General features: G+C 39.9%; 1 protein-coding gene across 2 annotated transcripts in view; it reads right to left on the reverse strand.

Moving 5' to 3' along the window:
• Positions 1-706: 706 nt before the first annotated feature.
• Positions 707-17,787, reverse strand: part of KAT14 (lysine acetyltransferase 14) — a 28,084-nt gene continuing 11,003 nt past the window's right edge. Inside the window, exons 3-10 of one of the 2 annotated variants that reach the window (XM_063298618.1) lie at positions 13,558-13,679; positions 12,312-12,493; positions 10,751-11,167; positions 8,478-9,031; positions 6,844-6,977; positions 4,228-4,403; positions 2,501-2,691; positions 707-1,209 (exon numbers count right to left, since the gene is read on the reverse strand). In XM_063298618.1, coding sequence (XP_063154688.1) covers positions 1,036-1,209; positions 2,501-2,691; positions 4,228-4,403; positions 6,844-6,977; positions 8,478-9,031; positions 10,751-11,167; positions 12,312-12,493; positions 13,558-13,679 — 1,950 coding nt within the window. In that variant the 3' untranslated portion in view covers positions 707-1,035. Of the gene's footprint in view, positions 1,210-2,500; positions 2,692-4,227; positions 4,404-6,843; positions 6,978-8,477; positions 9,032-10,750; positions 11,171-12,311; positions 12,494-13,557; positions 13,680-17,787 lie in introns of both variants that reach the window. The other variant, XM_063298617.1, reaches the window with a different exon arrangement.

Raw genomic sequence — 17,787 nt, forward strand, 5'->3', positions numbered from 1 at the left:
GGGCTGACCAAGGGCAAGATGGATGGATGATATTCTAGAGGTGATGGACTCCTCTCTGGGGGAGCTGGGGTTGTTGACGACTGACAGGAAGCTCTGGCGTGGGCTGGTCCATGAAGTCACAAAGAGTCAGAAGCGACTGAACGAATAAACAACAAACGAATAATACAGAGCTGCCTTGAAAATCACCCAGAAGCTGCAATTAGTCCAGAATTCAGTTCAGAACATAACACTACTGCTTTCTAAGCTACACCAGCTCCCTATAAGGTTCAGAGTGCAATTCAAGGTGCTGGTTATCACTTCATGGCACAGGTCTGGGTTAATTGCAGGACCACCTGTCTCTAGTTGTCTCTCCTTGGCCCGTGAGAACTGGCAGAGTGGGCAAACTTCAGGTCTCTTCAACAAAACAATCACTTAATTGGGGTGTGCCTTATCTGTTGCAGCACTTTCCTCATGGAGCATAATTCCCCTTAAGGTTTGGACAGCCACAACCCTTCTTTTCTCCTGCAAGGCCCTTAAGACTAGATAGACAAGACAAGCAAGCTTGCTCCAATGGAGTGTCCCTAGTAGAGCTGTTGGGTTCTGGGCGAAGAACAAAAATGTGTTCTGTTTCATAAAACCTTTTTCTTATTGAAAGATACACAACTGTGAACTTTAATAGGTGAGAAGGGAAATAAGTCCCTGTTTAATAAAAGTGGCAACGTAAATATTCAAGTATTTATTAATTTCCATAAGAATATTTGAAAACTGACTGTTGCTACTACTACCGTGTTATTATTTAGCACTTGAACTGATAAGGCTTTTCACAAAAAAATACTGACCCAATTTCACCTCTACAATAAACTGCATTTTTGTATTTTTAATGATGATTCTTCTTGTCAAGAACTCATCTTCTCAGAAATGTAAGAGAATGACTCTTCTCAGAAAAATAGCAGATATCCAGCTTATTACCAATGAACGAAACAGAGCACCATAACAGCACTAGGCCAAATTTTCTTCTTACTTGTTTTCCACAAACTTATCCACTGAGCCTATGTATTATCGTCGCAACCTCAGGAAGAATGCATGCTTGCATTCCTTACTATCCAAAGGGTAATATTTGTCATAAAAATCTAAAATGTATTCCTCAGTTTTAAATCCAAACTTCTGATATAGCAGCATTGCAGAATTACTAGCAGAGACATGGAGGGTTGCATCTTTGCCCATGCAAGTCTGTAAAAAGAAGAAAAGAAAAAAAATAATTTTATCAAAAGGTTACAAGATTCCTCTTCTTCCTCAAAAGAAGAGGAAGGAATTAAAAAGGTAAATAACAACTTATTTACAACAACTTATTTCCACCAGATCCTATATTAGCTTCCACGTAACACTGTACATGCTGCTTCCTTGTAAAGAGTGAAAAACTGGCACTGAAAGTGAGTACTTACAACTTACAATAACAAGGACAAAGAGAATTTCAGATTACTCAGATTTACTTAAACCTCAAGAACTGTACGTTTGGGGAAGTGAACAGTTTTTTTAAAAATAAGATTGTTATAAAAATGACATTTTTATCATCTGGGAATAATAAACACAATATTAAATATAAAGGAAAAAATTATTCCACTTCCAGTTATAACTTTATTATAAATTACTTCAGTCAGAAATCAAGTCCTTTCAGTGGTTTGTCACTCTGAAGATAAGAAGACTTCCAATAACATTCCAATATCTAGTCACAAAACTTAAAAATTCCCAATCTTTAAAAACAGGAATATTGATATATGCGTTCCCTGTTTCTTTTCAATCGTTTAAGGGAAATGGAAATACACTACCACAAACTTCTATCAACTATTCAAAATTCTTTTAGACACTGAAGCAGAATCTTCAATTTTAGAACTTTAGAAGTTTACAAAGATCTTCACTTAGGAAAGAAAACTCAAATGCAAAGATATAGCATGGGCAACAGATGGATTGGTAATGGAAAAAACTGAACAAATACTGGAACAATAGTTGATTTCAAAACTGAGTATGTGCCTGGAGTGTGATGTGGCTACGAAAACAGCAATTGTAATTTCAAAGGGCATCAACAGAAGTATAATTTCCAAATCACAAGAAGGAATTATTCTACTTTTTTCTGCTTTGGCCAGACTCCACTTTAACTAATGTGTGTACTTCTGGGCATCACATTCTAGAAATTTTCAAAAAAATAGGAACAGGTTCAGAGAAGAGCAGCAAGAGTGATCAGGGGACTAGAAATTAAATTTGATGAAGGACCTGAGTTCTCGCAGTTTGGGGCCTTATATGCATAAGAGATTTTTGGATTAATCTTTGCTCAGGATTTTTTCAGATGCTACCTCAAGACCCTAAAGCAAAATAAATAAATAGGTAAATAACCTACTTAAATTTGAAAAAGCTGAACAATGAATAAATTACACAAATGCAGATTTAATTCACTTGAAGAAATGAGTATTTGCAATTAAATTAATCAAGCCACATTTCTCAGGATAACAGAATCATTTCAAAGTACCTGAATAAGATGATATATCATAAAAGTTGCAATCCCAGATCGTCTCCACTCAGGATGAACAAAAAGGAAAGAGATGTATGCTTCATTGTATTTGACATCTGGCACCATAAAACCAAAAGCAACTATAACTTTTTTGTAAAGAACAACAACACTGAAGTCTGGATACTGCAGGCATTCTGAAAGATCAATCCCTATAAAATGAAAAAAGGAGACTACAAACAATGACATATTAATGATGGAAACGATTACATACTAGTGTATCATATAAAAATAATTATATAAAGATATTTTTCAGGTGGGTAGCTATGTTGCAGCAAAAAAATATTTTTAACATCAAAATCTAATTAACACAAACTGTTGTGGATGACAGTCCATTTCATTAGAAGCACAGTATAGGTAGACCTCACTTACCAACTGCCTAGTGCAGTGACTGTTCAAAGTTAAACAGTACTAAAAAGTAACTTTGAGACCAAGGCGCACATTTATGACCTTCACAGAGTCTCTCTCGCTCAGTCATGTGTTCACCATTACAGTCAGTCAGTACACACTGTCCTATGCCTGACCCTGTTGTTTTTTCGCCAGTGTTATGGACTTCTCTCCCTGGTGGCTCATGGTGGAATGTGAGACCTGCTTGCCTTGGTCTCCTGGTTTGTATGCCACAAATAGGCTGTTTCTGTGGTTTCTAGAGCAAATATATCCTAAGTGCCCTGGTATATATTGAGGTTGTGTCAGACAAAAAAGTTAAATAGAACAATCTCTTCCAACGTATGGAATTGTGAGTTCACTTTGGGGCTATTCACAGGGCAACCATACCCATATGGAACATCTGTAGATCTCTCAATGACAATGCTATTCTTATGTCAACTATTCTGGTCCCCTAGTTGACATAAGTGCTATCAGGAATACCATACGTTTGTCGGATCTGTCTACTGGGCTCAAACAGAACAGCTTTAGTGGCCACAGGATCTGTGCTGGACCCCAAGTAGGAAATCAGTGCAACGTAAGTAGGAATAAAAGTCAGGAGCCCCTGAAGAATATTTTTATGTGGAGATGGTTAGACAAGAGATGAATCATCTAGGAGTATGGAAGGAAACATGGCTACCAACCCTTTATCAAACTATGCCTATAGGAATCCCACCAATTTTGATGTTTGTCAATTTGACTAGATTTCCTGCACTATCTCTGGAAAGCCTCTTAGGTTATCTGGTAGATTCTAATACTGGGATTGCCAGTTCATGCACTGCATGTAATCCCCAGCACCCCTGAAAGTGCCTGAAGTTGTTCCACTGAAATTCAATGGCAAACCCACCCCAACATTTTTGGAAGTATGATTTTTACATGAAAAATGTGAAAATAGATGCAATAAGCCATGAGAAGACAAAATGTATCTATTCTCACCTTTTAAATCTCTCCCCTAATGGGACAAAATCAAACTACCAATATTCAGTGGCAAATGGCCTAAATTTGGCAATGAGACTTTCAGATTAAAAAAAAAAAGAAATAAGGGTACGAATGGAAGCACAAGATTGTTATGAGGCAAAAATTCCAATTTCCATTCTTAACCCTTCCCCTACATTCAAAATCTGCCAAAACCTTTTAACTTGCTACTTCTGGTGACACTATTGAGTCAGTGGAAGACCTCAGCTGGCCCATCAGGTGATCCAGCCAATCAGCTGCAGCTCTTAGTCCAAGAAAGATTGGCCAGCCCTGATCTAGTAAAATCCTACCTGGCCAGAAGAACTCATGGCACATTGAATTAATGGTTGGGATGTGATTAGGGCGCACGTAGCAATAATCAATGGGTGCTTCTGGTTCAGCAGTCCAGCTTGGATCATTCTTATGATAATGAGCTCGTATTTCCATCAGCAGCCGAAGTTTTGGGGGCCTGGTCTCATAATCACGCCTGGAGGAAACAGACAAAAAAACAGAGTTCAATGTAACAAGTCAAAGTAGGTCATACAAAGTAGTTTCATAGAAATATGTTTCAAAGGAATCTTGGAGGTCTTTTGGGCCAACCGCCTTTCCAGGACAGGAATCCTCATTTAACTCTAGACAATGGCTGTCTAAACTTGCCTTGAAAACCTCCAGCAATGGAACACTCATGATTCCAAGACGCAGGTTGTTTCACTGCTTAATAGCTTTCACAGTCAGGAAATTCCTTGTTATTTCAAGTTTGAATCTCCCTCTGTAAAGCATCCACCACTGGTTCCTGTCGTAACCTCAGGAGCTACAGAAAATAAATCCTCACCCTCTTCTCCGTGACAGCCCTTCAACTACTGGAAGATAGTCCCTCTTTAGCCTCCTCTTCTTTAGGCATATGGGTGGAAATACACTCCAAAAAGTGAGCAGGGCCAGGATAAATGTAAATAAATGAAATATGGCTAATATTACTTTTGATTAATTAATTAATTAAATCTTCTCCCACCTTTATTATTTTTATAAATAACTCAAGGCAGTGAACATACCAAATACTCCTTCCTCCTCCTATTTTCCCCACAACAACAACCCTGTGATTTTCTGGAGGCACTGTAGTGGGGGAAAAAACCTTAAAATAGAAGAAGACAAAATTACGGTATCATTCGATGTTACAGCTCTCTTCACGTCCATAGATCTGGCACTAATGAAAGAATCCATGGCAACAGTTCTATACAACACACCCGACCTAGCCAAATACACCAAAATAGAAATACCCAGAATCATGGACCTCATCGACCTCTGCCTTACGACCTATTTCAGTTTGATGGACAAATATACCAACAAATCAAAGGAACACCCATGGGATTACCTATTTCAGGACTCATAGCAGAGATTGTAATGCAGCGTCTAGAAAGGATAGCACTCCCATGTATACAAGTATGGATCCGGTACATAGATGACACTTTTGTCATAATAATAAAGGAACAATTGGAGGAAACACATGAAACCATCAACATCGTCTTCAATGGAATAAAATTCACAAGGGAAGAAGAAAACAGCAACACACTACCTTTCTTGGACATCCTCATCAGCAGAGGAAATGATGGCAAGTTAGAAACACAAGTCTACAGGAAAGCTACCCACACCAACCAAGTGCTCCATTACCAAAGTAGCAACCCAACTGCCCACAAGAGGAGCTGCGTAAGAATATTATTCAGACGAGCACTAATACATTGCAGCAACCCAGAACACCAGAAAAAGGAAACAGATCACCTATACAGCATCTTCCAGCAAAATTGATACCCCCCCCAACTTTATCAAAAAGTGCCTGACCACTCAACCCACTACAACCCAACCAACAGAAGCTATGAAAAGGATAACACTGCCATACATCAGAAACATCTCAGAAACTACCAACAGACTGTTACAACCAAACGGCATCACCGTAGCACATAAACCAACTAAAACTCTTCAAAACATATTAAGTAACCCAAAAGACCCAGTAGCCCAAGAAGAAAAAACAGAAGTTATCCACAACATACAGCGTAAGGACTGTAGCAGCCACAATGTAGGACAGACAGGCAGAAGACTAGCAGAGCACATTCACAATCACCAACTGGCAGTCAGAAGACATGATGAGAACTCCTTAATCTCACAACACAGGGACAGACTCAACCATTGCTTCAACTGGGAAACTGTGAGCATCCTAAACCAAGCCAAATCCAAAAACGCTAGAGAATTCCTGGAAGCCAGGCACTCAGACAAAGCAGCCATCAACAGACACATAGAGGTAAACAACATTTACATACCATTCAAAAGAGACAAGAGAAAAGCCAGAAGACCAGAACACCTCCTCGCCAGCAATCAACACCCAGATATGCAAAGATCAACACTAGGATTAATACCAGATGAACAATCAAACAGCACAATATACCCTATCAAGGAACTATTAACTCAGTCAATCAACCAAGCAACAAACAACAGCCCAATCAAAGAACTCCCAAGGAGAGAACAACACCTCCACCAACACAAGCAGGGCAAGCCACGGTATATAAACTGAGAGCAAGGCCCACTCCCTCTTTCCACTGAAGATGTTGCCTAGTCTGGCAATGAAGTCAGAATCTGCAAGAAAACAACAAGGCTCAGAGAGCAGCAAGGACTCCACAGTTCAACCTTGAGCTACAAATATTCGCTTCGAAATTCCATCTTCCCTCTCCTCCATATGCAGCAGCAAATTCTCCCCTCTGTCCTGAGAGCCACCTTTCTCTTCTTTGTCCTTTACCTTCTTCTGGAAGAAGCAATGTGGGAAAGCAACAGCAGTGCTATAGCTGACCAGTGGTATTTCCTTGATTGCCAATATTTACCAAGATCAAAGAATCTAAAGGAACAGAGAAGGAAAAATGTCTTCCCATATGGCATATCTATACCTGATATAAGGTTTCAAAACACGAGAAGTGTAGGGACTGATGATGCTCTGATCAGTCGCATCTTCAGAGCCTACAAGTCGGCACCAAAATGTTGTTGTTCTGTGTTGGAACTCTTTCACAGCAGAAAGCTTAGTCTGTTAAAAAAAAATTAAAAATAAATGAGTTAAAGCAGCAGTCAGGAAATAAAATCAGCGATATGGCAAGTATCAATGATTAATCTGATATGGCAGATACAGGTGATGACATCTGCAATTAATCTTAAGTGCAGAAAAGAGAATTTTGCAGCCTTTTCTCTCCCATGGGATGGAAGATTCATTAAGGCAAGGTGATCAAACTGTCAAAAGATGATATAGGTATCCAGTTTAGCAAGAAGCTGCATGCATCCTCCAGCAACCTACTATTGAATAAGTGGTCTTTTGCATGTAAAATCAAATTGCTTATCTTACTTTTATGTCCAATTTTGTGCAAGATAAAAAGGTAAGTAACACTTCTGAATTGGTGACACTGCATGGACAAGAAAACTATTAGCAGCAAATTACAAATAAATAAATGTATACATTTATGTATTTATTTGTAATTTGCTTCTATATGCTGTTTATATTTTTATTTTTATATATTTATTCCACAGAAGTCATTGTCAGGATATGTTACTTTTGACTGGGAAACAGAAACATTTCTACATGTGACTCTAACAGACTTCACAACGGAGGATGGCAGTTTGCAAGATATTACAAATTTGCAAACTTTTCTGTCCCATGGGACAGAATAGTCATTAAGGCAAGGTAAGGAGGTGATCAAACTACTTTTGACTTCCTTTTCATTCCCCAGAAGTGCTTCTGCCAATTACTACCATAACCAAAACCAATGTCACGTGGCTACAGTCTGAAGCAAGCATGGGAGAAGCTTTAGTACTGAACAGCACATGTTGCCCTATACATATACCAAGAGGACAGCAGAAACTCTTAATAATATTATATCAGCCTAGACCATGGGGTCATCAGAATGTTTCACAGATTTTTCAATTACTTGTAAGGAATAGCAATATTAAATGTACTAGAACTAGAATGCATGAACACATGAAAAGTCATATATATCTTTCAACAAAAACAATAATGCCCACTTCCCTGAAAGGAAAAAGGTTGGAGCAATCTGTCATTATAGCCTTACTACCAGGAATTTACAGGAATGTTAAAAGAGACATTATTTGCTCCCTTCAAGTCAGGCTTGTCTCCTGGCAACTACGTAGATGAGTTCATGCAGTTTTCTTGGCAATATTTTTTTGGAAGTGGTTTGCCCTTGCCTTCTTACTAGGGCTGAGAGTGATTGGCCCAAAGTCACCCGGCTGGTTTGTGCCTAGGATGGGACTAGAACTTGCCATCTCTCAGTTTGTAGCCCAGCCCTATTGAAATTGGCTTTCAATGTATTCTCATACATACTGAATTGTAGAGAATAATCTAATAAAGCACACAGAGACATTCTGGGCCAACTGCTATCCCATAGCCCTCATAGGTTGTTGTTGTGACTAAAGATACAGGTGGAGACTCCAAAAGGCATCACTGTAAATTCCTAGAGGAAAGGTGGGATAATGTACAGTAGAAGATTATGATAGTGATAACAACAGAAAAAAAAGGAACCTGGTATCGATCCAAGATTCGGAAAGCCTGGCAAGAAGTTCTGTATACTGCATAATCTGCTGGCAAACAGGCAGCATTTCTTTCCTTAGTTCCATAAAACCCATCAACCAAGAGAAGAGCAGAATTCACAATATCGTCCAAGTTGAAAAGGGGAAGACCTCTCTCTCGTTTTGTCTTTCGGACTATCAGCTTGCGCCTCAGCCTCCGAGCCTCAGGAGTCATGGCTGCTGCATTTGGACAGGCCTCCAGATTCCTCAAAAGAAATTTTTCTTCATAGATACCAACAGATGTGTACTTGGATATAGCGGATTGAGAATCCTTATGAGCCAGCTGTGTCTTCCGCTTGTCTGGACCTTGGTCATGAAGGAAGGCATGAGTACCATTATCATTTTCCACATCGTCAACCAGCCTCTCTGCTTTTTCTTCTTCACTCATCAGCTCTTGTTTAATCTGTTCAGACATTTTCACTTTCTTTTGGATCATTCCCCCTGACACACTGGATGGAGGGATATATTCTATTCCTGGGTCTATCACACCTTCCATCTCTTCATCATCTATAAACAAAACAAAATGCCTCAGAAACACTGTGATATTATGAACAATACAACTGAATACTCTTCCTATGGATAGTGAACATTCATACCTACGAAATTCTGAAAACATGTGTCATGTCAACTTTGATTTTTTCCTTCCAAAGTGCTAGTGATAAAATCAATTTCCCCATTAGCCAAGTTTTACAAAGCAATGGAAAACTGAAATACACTTTTCTGTAGATCAATGGTATTTATATTGGCTTGACTTAATTGACTCCACAATTAAGGATAGTTTTATTAAATCTGATTACTATTTTGTAGCTATAGTAACATTTTTCCCTAATAGATTATCCTTGTTTGTAAAAAAAATGTCATTCTGAATAGAAATATGGAAAATATATAGTTAAAATGTGTGTGTATGCATGCATGAGGGAAAGCAATTGAAAGACAGAGGTCTGCCACTTCAACCGTCTTTAGCTTTTCCAAGGAAATTTCAGTGACCATCCATCTATCTTAATTGCTACTTTCCTCCTATCTGTCAAGTATAATAGTTTACTTCTAAGTCTTATCATCCACTCATGTCACATGTTCCAAAAATGTGAGTTGCTGGACTTCCAGGGAAGAGATGGTAAAGATGGCTCTGCTGAGAGCAGAACCAATGACCGCAGTGAAATGAAGAGCCAGCGAATATACTGACTCTTCACAATTCCTCTCCTGACAAAGAGAAGACTGGGATTGCCCACAAGTACTCCAGATAGCTGCTCCTTGCAAGGAGACTGCAAAATAGCACTGGGAGGCAAAGGAACTCCACTGTAGCCCAAACTGCAGTTCGGTGGACAAAAGGACATGAGGTTCACATACATCCTTTCTTAATCACTTTTGGAATTGCTTGTTAACTACTTTTTGGATATTAGAAACCTTCACAATGGCAAGTTTTACTACACTGGGTGAGTTTCCTTCAATCCTTAGCAAAAGAAGTTTTATACAAGGTTAAAGGTAAAGGTAAAGGTTTCCCTTGACGTAAAGTCCAGTCGAATCCGACTCTAGGGGGCGGTGCTCATCTCCGTTTCTAAGCCTTGGAGCCGGCGTTGTCATAGACACTTCCGGGTCATGTGGCCAGTATGACGACTCGGAACACCGTTACCTTCCCGCCGAAGCGGTACCTATTGATCTACTCACATTTGCATGTTTTCGAACTGCTAGGTGAGGAGCTGGGACGAGCAACGGGAGCTCACCCCGCCGCGCGGTTTCGAACCGCCGACCTTCCGATCGACAGCTCAACGGTTTAACCCGCAGCGCCACCGCGTCCCTTTATACAAGGTTATGGACTTTAAAAAATATATATATATATTAATAAACAGCAAAAGGGTGATTAGAGTGTTGATTTTGGAAAGTTATAAACAGACTAAGGGTCCAGATGGATTTGAAATAAGATTTTGAAACTAATTATAAGAATCCTTCCCATGGGAAAATGATATTGTTTTGAATACTTAAAATATATTTAAATGATAAGATGGAATTCCAGTCCCAATTATGGTCGCTAATTATGGACTACCTGTATTTAGACAGATACCATTTTATTTTCTCAGGTGCTGCAGTCATGAAAATTATACACTTTGTCCTATACACATTCCTGACAAATGTTACACATCTTGGTAGTACAACTACAGTCAAAACGTGGTTGTAAAAATGAAATCTAGTAAGAATGAACAGATAAGGAAACTTAAAGATAGCTTTTACCATGAAAAAGGGCCTGGGGTGGCATTATATCTGGAATAAGATCAGCTTCTGAGAGCAGGCTAGGTGTAGCTGAATGTGATGCTGGAGTTCCAGGAGCAGAAAAATCCAGGGAGGGAGAAGGAGATGGGCTGGTCAAAGGTGTTTGATCAGAAGAGCTGAGGGAGGAAAAGTCAACCACCTCCCCTTTTTCAAGCATAATGTCTGAGTGCCTGTTTCGACTGGTGAATTTGACTGGTGTGGAGGATGTACTCCTGTCCAAGAAGCCAGCTGCTTCTTTCTGAGCTCTCCTGATGTCTTTGGCTTCTTGAGTGCGAGACCGTTTCTCCTTCAGTTCCATAGCAGATTCTACTGGATTGCGGCTCACTCGCTTTCTAAGCCCCTCCACTGTAATGATTGGATCTATAGACAGTTTTGAACCTGCTGGAAAACAAGCAGTGAGTTTCCGTAACAACAATATCAGTTGTAAAATGACCCATCTTTAAAAAAAAAATCAGTGCAAGTTCACATACATACGTATATGCTTGCATATTTTAAATCAGAGTGAGCAATGTTTTGGAGGCTGTGAGGCTGATATTTAATATTGCGTAGGGGAGAACCATTAGAGCAGGGTTTCTCAACCAGGGTTCCATGGAACCCTAGGGTTCCACAAGAGGTCACTCAGAGTTCTCTAGGAGATCACGATTTATTTAAAAAATTAGTTCAAATTCGGGCAACTTCACATTAAAGAGGTAAGTTTCATTCTGTTAATGCATATATACAGGCCTACACATGAAACAAATATAAGAATTTTGTAACTTCTGGCCTATATTTGAGCCTGAATATGCAGGGGTTCCCCGAGGCCTGAAAAATATCTCAAGGGTTCCTCCAGGGTCAAAAAGTTGAGAAAGGTTGCATTAGAGGAATGGTTTAGTGATGGTGTAGAGTGAATGAGACCACATGTGTGAGGTTGGCCATTTCTGGTTGTTTCCTTATGAGGTCAACTGCATTACATCTATTTTAGGGTTACACTATATTTTTAATTTGTCCTATATCAAAATGGAGATAAATTCACTAGTGCAGGCAGAAGATAGTCTAAGGGAGAAAAAAAGTGGTTTTGTGGAAATGTGATTCTGGGATACAGGTTATTCGCTTGTGTTTTAAATTACTAGTAACTTGTCAGAGAAAAGACAGGCAGAAGATGCTGGGAAGAATTATGAAAACGAAAGAGAAATAAAAATGCAAAAGAAGAAAGTGAAGAATGGAAATATTAAGTGGGTTGTGAGATGAGTCTGAAGGAATTAAACAAAGAAAGCCGGAATGATAGCATAAACAAATAAGCAGGACACTAACTCTTCATCTCCATCCAGCAGCCTTTTTGCCTCAAGCATAAATGCTATGGATTTATTCTAACATACATTAAGAATTAAGAATGTATTTTAAGTATCCTTATATTATGCATAAAATTTGCTCTCATCAAATCTTCAAAACTTGCACACTTTCCCACTCCCCAAAATGCCTATGAATCTAGGATTAGCTCAGATCTTGAAATGTTCAGATTTATATGCAGTTCACAAAGCCCTACCTTTTGCCTTTAGGGAAGATGCAGAAAGTTTCTCTCCTTCAGGCTTCATTATAGGGGGCCTATTGTGAACAAGTTTCCACCATCCTGGTTCTCCGAATTCCTGAGCCCCTGAGCGAAAATACAGAGGGCTTCCCACAGAAAGGCAACCAGCAACAGTGCTCCACCAAGTAGATGTCTTCTTCCTAAATCATTAGAAAGGATTAAGCAGAGTCTAGGATTATGATTTTTAGATACTTAAATTAACATTTATACCAACATCTAACAACATGAAGCTCTATAAACTACAAAAATTATGCAATATCCTTGTTTAACAACCACTTGTTCAGCAACCATTTGATGTTATGATGGCACTGAATGAGTAGTACTTACGACCAGTCCTCAGGTAGTAGCAGCCAACTCCAGCCCTGCTGCACTCACATTATGGCACAGCAGCCACTTAGCTGCCTGGTGGCCTGGTTGCAAGGCACCTGGGACTTGCAACTTCCTGCCAGCTGTCCCACTGACTTTGCTTGTTAGAACCCAGGAGATCCTCACTTAATGACAGCAACAGGGACTGCTGGGATTGCCGTTGCTAAGTGATGCAGTCACATGAAGTTGCACTTTATGGCCACATTGCTTAGCAACAGAAATTCTGATCCCAATTACCATCATTAACCAAGGACTACCTGTTAATAACTATTTCTGTTGTCCTCCTGTTCATAAGTATCTAAAAAAAGCAGTGTCTTTCAAATCAAAATTAGCATCTGAAGTTAACTTCAGTGGTAAAGCAAGCCACTATAGCAAATGATTGTATTGTATGAATTAGTATAGTATTTTTAACATGACAATTAGCTGAACTCACCAATTTCTTCTCTAAAAGACACACAGGAGTCCAATACAAGTAAAAAAGCTTTCTTGAATTTTGTAATTTTAAATCTATTATGATGCGACATATACTTAACGTAATTAAGTACATTAGGTTTCTACTACTGGACACAACATTTTTGAAAAAAAAAAAAGAATGACTTTATCAATATATCTGCCCTGTGTCTGTCTGGTGTTCATGACTGGCTGCTGAATTACTGAATTATCACATGCAAAATACTTTTTTTTTAAACATGCTTTGCAAGTTCTGGAGTTTGTGGCATTTCTCTTTCTCAAGAATTAAAAATAATGTTGCTGCAACTGAATTTTCCAAGTTAACACTGAGTACTTAAATGATCATACTGCTGTATACATTATAATATACCTGCACTGTAATAATTACCGGTTTCCTAGTAGAAAACTCCAGTGTTTTTCAATAAAAGCACAAATGTCTTCCTTCCATCTGAAATAACCTTGGCGGCCAGTTCCTTCTAGTGATAGATTATACATAGCCAGCATGACAACCTAGTATACAAACAGAAATGTTTCATTTAATAGTAACACCTTTTTAAAAAAGCCATCTCCTTTCTTGAAAGCTTATGTATAAAAACTTTCTAAAGTTTCTGTCGTGAAATTTAAAAATTCCCAGAAACGAATTACTGATGCCATCCTATATTCACCTTCCCAATTTGGTAACATCTCAAGCCACAGAGAACTCAACCATTCATCTTCCAAGAGATTGGAAGTCCTTCTAGGAGTCAACACAAACATGTTTTTGACTTTGTCCCTTCCTTCACCTCTTGCCAGATATTAAAACCAGGCAATATTCTGAAGTAGCTGGCAGAAGTGATCTTACAACTGCTGACTGTAATCTTTGAAAACTCCTGGAGGATTGGTGAGGTGTCAGAAAACTGGAGAATAGCAGAGAAATAGTGTGGATGCAATGTATATTGCTCTCAATAAAGCATTTGACAAGGTTTCCCATGATATTTGGACAAGATAGATAAATGTGGGCTACATGATACAACAATCAAATGGATTTGCTGTTGGTTGAACAACTACACACATAAGAGTGCTCATAAAGAGATCTAAATTATCCTGGGAGAAAATATAAAATGGGGTATTCCAGGGCATTATTCTCAGATTAGTGCCATTAAACATTTTCATAAATGACCTAGAGAACAGAATGGAAGGAAAACTCATCAAGTTTGCAGATGATACTAAGCCAGGGGGATTGGCTAACTACCTTAGAAGTTAATCACAATTCAAATTACCTTGACAGGCTTCAAAATGAGCCAAATCCAACAGGTTGAGTAATGACAAATGTAAAATCTTCCATTTGGCTAGGAGAAACTGAATACATACGTATAGGATTGGGAAGGCTTGGCTGGGGGCAGCAAAAAGAATTTAGGAATGCTAATGGATGACCAGGATCTAGGGCCACCAATGAACATGAGCAACCAGTGCAATACAGCTGCTAAAAAGATTAGATTAATGAAACCTTGGGCTGTATTTTCAGAAGCACTGCACCAAATCATGGATGATAATAGCTGGTTATGCAGCACTTGGAGTACAATGTTCAGTTCTGGGAACGACACTTTAAAAGAGATTCAATGTTATTATACTCTCCTTTTTCTGCATTCCTTTCTTTTGAGTGTGCCTGTCTTTTTAAAAAAATATTTAAGATTCCTTTATAATAAAACCACAGTATAAAAGAGAAACATTGGATTTCAATAAATGTATAAAAATTAGCTTGCTCTTGCTAAACAGCTCCATCATTTGAACTAAATTACTGCACAGAGAACACATTAAGAGTTTAGTAGTAAACTAATTTTTTTGCCAACTCATAAATTTAACAAAATTATGCCATTGCTCATAAAGATTACTGCTGAATTACTTTACAATATCTGTGCTCTTTAGCTTTCTGCTGAAGCAATAGTCCAAATCTTTTAGGACCATAAGTCAACTGTAAGATTTGATATTCATTTTCAGTTCTGTACCAGTACTTGTCTTTGTGCTACAAAGAGTAATTTTAGAAATAGGACTGTGAGATTCAATTTGAAAAGGGTTCTTTGGAATGCATGAAGGCATCAACATAGCATCTATTGCAACTCATGCTCAGGACATTATGCTATTCTTCCATGGAGAAGTAAAAAAAAAAACATAACATGAAACACAGAACAAGAGGACTATCCTTCAGCTCAACAGCATCATCCCCCACCAAGTCAAGATTCTATCAAAAACTCCTCTTGGGGTAACTTTCAAGATTCATGCTGACATTGCCTTGACAGAATCAGTTGAGGATTTCCTGACCTACACAGGTTTTATCCAGAATCTGACGAGGCAATTCCATTTCTTCAATCAATTTTTGGTTGTTTATCTGTCTTGGACAGGGTTGAGTTTCAGCTGTCATACTGTTATGGATGGATCACTGCTGGGTAAATGCTGAGCCATCATAACAACTTCATGCTATGAGACTGATTATGTGCCGTTTTCTTTTTCTTTTCTTTTCTTTACATTTTATTACTATAAGCTGCCCAGAGAATATTAGGCAACATTAATATATAAACACCCCAAACAAATAATTGCTTGATTTTGATGGATCTTAAAAATGCCCAGCGTTCTTTGGATCTGCCCATTGTCATCCATAATTCCATTGGCAGAGGAGAAAGTGACAGGACTCTTGCCAGCATATACACAAAGTATACATACAATCTTGCTCTTTGTTTATAAGTTGTGCCAGGTGTTTCCCTGCTGACCAACAAAGATGCAGGGATGACTTGGCCTTTCTCTCTCTTTTTTTTTTGCAGCTTGATAAAATGTTGGATCTCCAAGTATGGCGAGAAGCTGCTGCTCAGGTCTTCTTTGCCCTTGGACTGGGTTTTGGTGGAGTTATTGCTTTTTCCAGTTATAACAAGCAGGACAACAACTGCAGGGGCAATCCAAGACCAATATGAGCAACCCGAAGGCCCTGTTCTAACAGCCAGGAAACACGCTGAGACAAGGAACTGGTCTCTAATGTTTTATTGCTTGTACATAACAGGAATCCTAACAAACTGAAGAAGCATGGGAAAAACCCAGACATATAAACCCCAAAGGTTAAGGCGGTCCCGATCTGTGTCTCTTTGAATGGCTGACCAATTCATCAGTGCTACGCATGCGCTTAACAGTCTGGATGGGAGCCCCCTGCTCGCCATCCTTACTCATGACATCACCCTCCCCTCCAGATTCACATTCCATTTCAGCCCCCTCCCCTCCAGAGTCTTGATAAGATTCGCCGTCTGCTTCTAAGGTCCCATGGGAACTGGGCAACGATGGAAAGTCTTCAAAGGAAAACTCCTCCAAGGACGAATCAGTGCTACTCTCCAGGTCTGATAACGCTTCTGGCCCAGGTGGCTGCTGCTGGAAAATAGCTAGATAATTAGAAAAGTCATCCCCCCTCTCCCCTGGGAAATGTAAGCCCGAGGTGGAGGGCTGCGGTTCCCCCACCTCCTCTGTAACTGGAGTCAAGGCTTCAGGCGGGGGGGGGAGGTGCACACTCACGAACTCTTCTGCTTGGGATTCTTCGGCTTGCTCAGCCGAAAGATGAATCTCGGGTAGATTGCAAGGCTTGGGTTTGTGAGGAAAAAGCTGATGGAAACGATGAACCAGTGCTGGAGCATGTACATCTCTGGCATTCTCCCACGTGCGCTCTTCCTCAGAGTACCCTTTCCAGTGTATGAAATATTGGATGCCCCTTCCCCTCCTCCTAGAGTCCAGAATGTCCTCAACTTCGTATTCCTCCTCCCCCTCCACAATTACTGGAGGTGGGGGGGGCAGTTGCGATCGCAAGGCACTTGGGGGAGGGTCTTTGGCTAGCAAGGCTCTGTGAAACACTGGGTGGACTTTCATGGATGCTGGGAGCTGTAAACGATAAGCCACTGGATTTATCTGCTGAGCCACAGTGAAAGGGCCCACAAACTTAGAGTCCAATTTCTTGGAGGGTCTGATAGAGTTCAAAAACTTGGTAGAGAGCCACACTTTGTCTCCTACCGCAATCGCTGGCCCCTCCTGTCTGTGAGCATCTGCGGCCCTCTTGTAAGCACTCTTTGCCCTGTTCAGCTGCTCCTTTAACAACTCCTGTGCGGCTTGTTGCTCTTTAAGAAAATCAGCCGCGGCTGGAACAGTTCTCTGCTGGGAGGAGGTGGGCAACACCCGAGGGTTAACCCCATAGAGTACCTGGAAAGGGGACATCTTGGTAGAGGACTGTACAGAATTATTATATGTAAATTCTGCCATGGGTAGCAGGGCTGGCCAATTGTCTTGCTGATAAGTGGTGTAACACCTGAGATACTGCTGTAAGCATTGGTTAATTTTCTCGGCTTGCCCATTACTGGCAGGATGATGCGCTGATGACAGGTGGATCTGGACCCCTAATGACTGGAAAAGGGCCCTCCAGAACCTGGAAGTGAACTGAGGGCCTCTGTCACTCACCAAGTGATTCACCATGCCTCTATACCTAAAAACGTGGTCCATGAACAACTGCGCTGTGGCTGGTGCAGATGGGAGGCCCTTGCAAGGAATAAAATGCGCCATCTTTGTGAAAAGGTCCACCACCACTAGTATGGAAGTCAGCCCCTGGACTGGGGACAAA

This window comes from Candoia aspera, chromosome 3 (assembly GCF_035149785.1).
Source record: "Candoia aspera isolate rCanAsp1 chromosome 3, rCanAsp1.hap2, whole genome shotgun sequence".
In the NCBI taxonomy this organism is placed as follows: Eukaryota; Metazoa; Chordata; class Lepidosauria; order Squamata; family Boidae; genus Candoia; species Candoia aspera.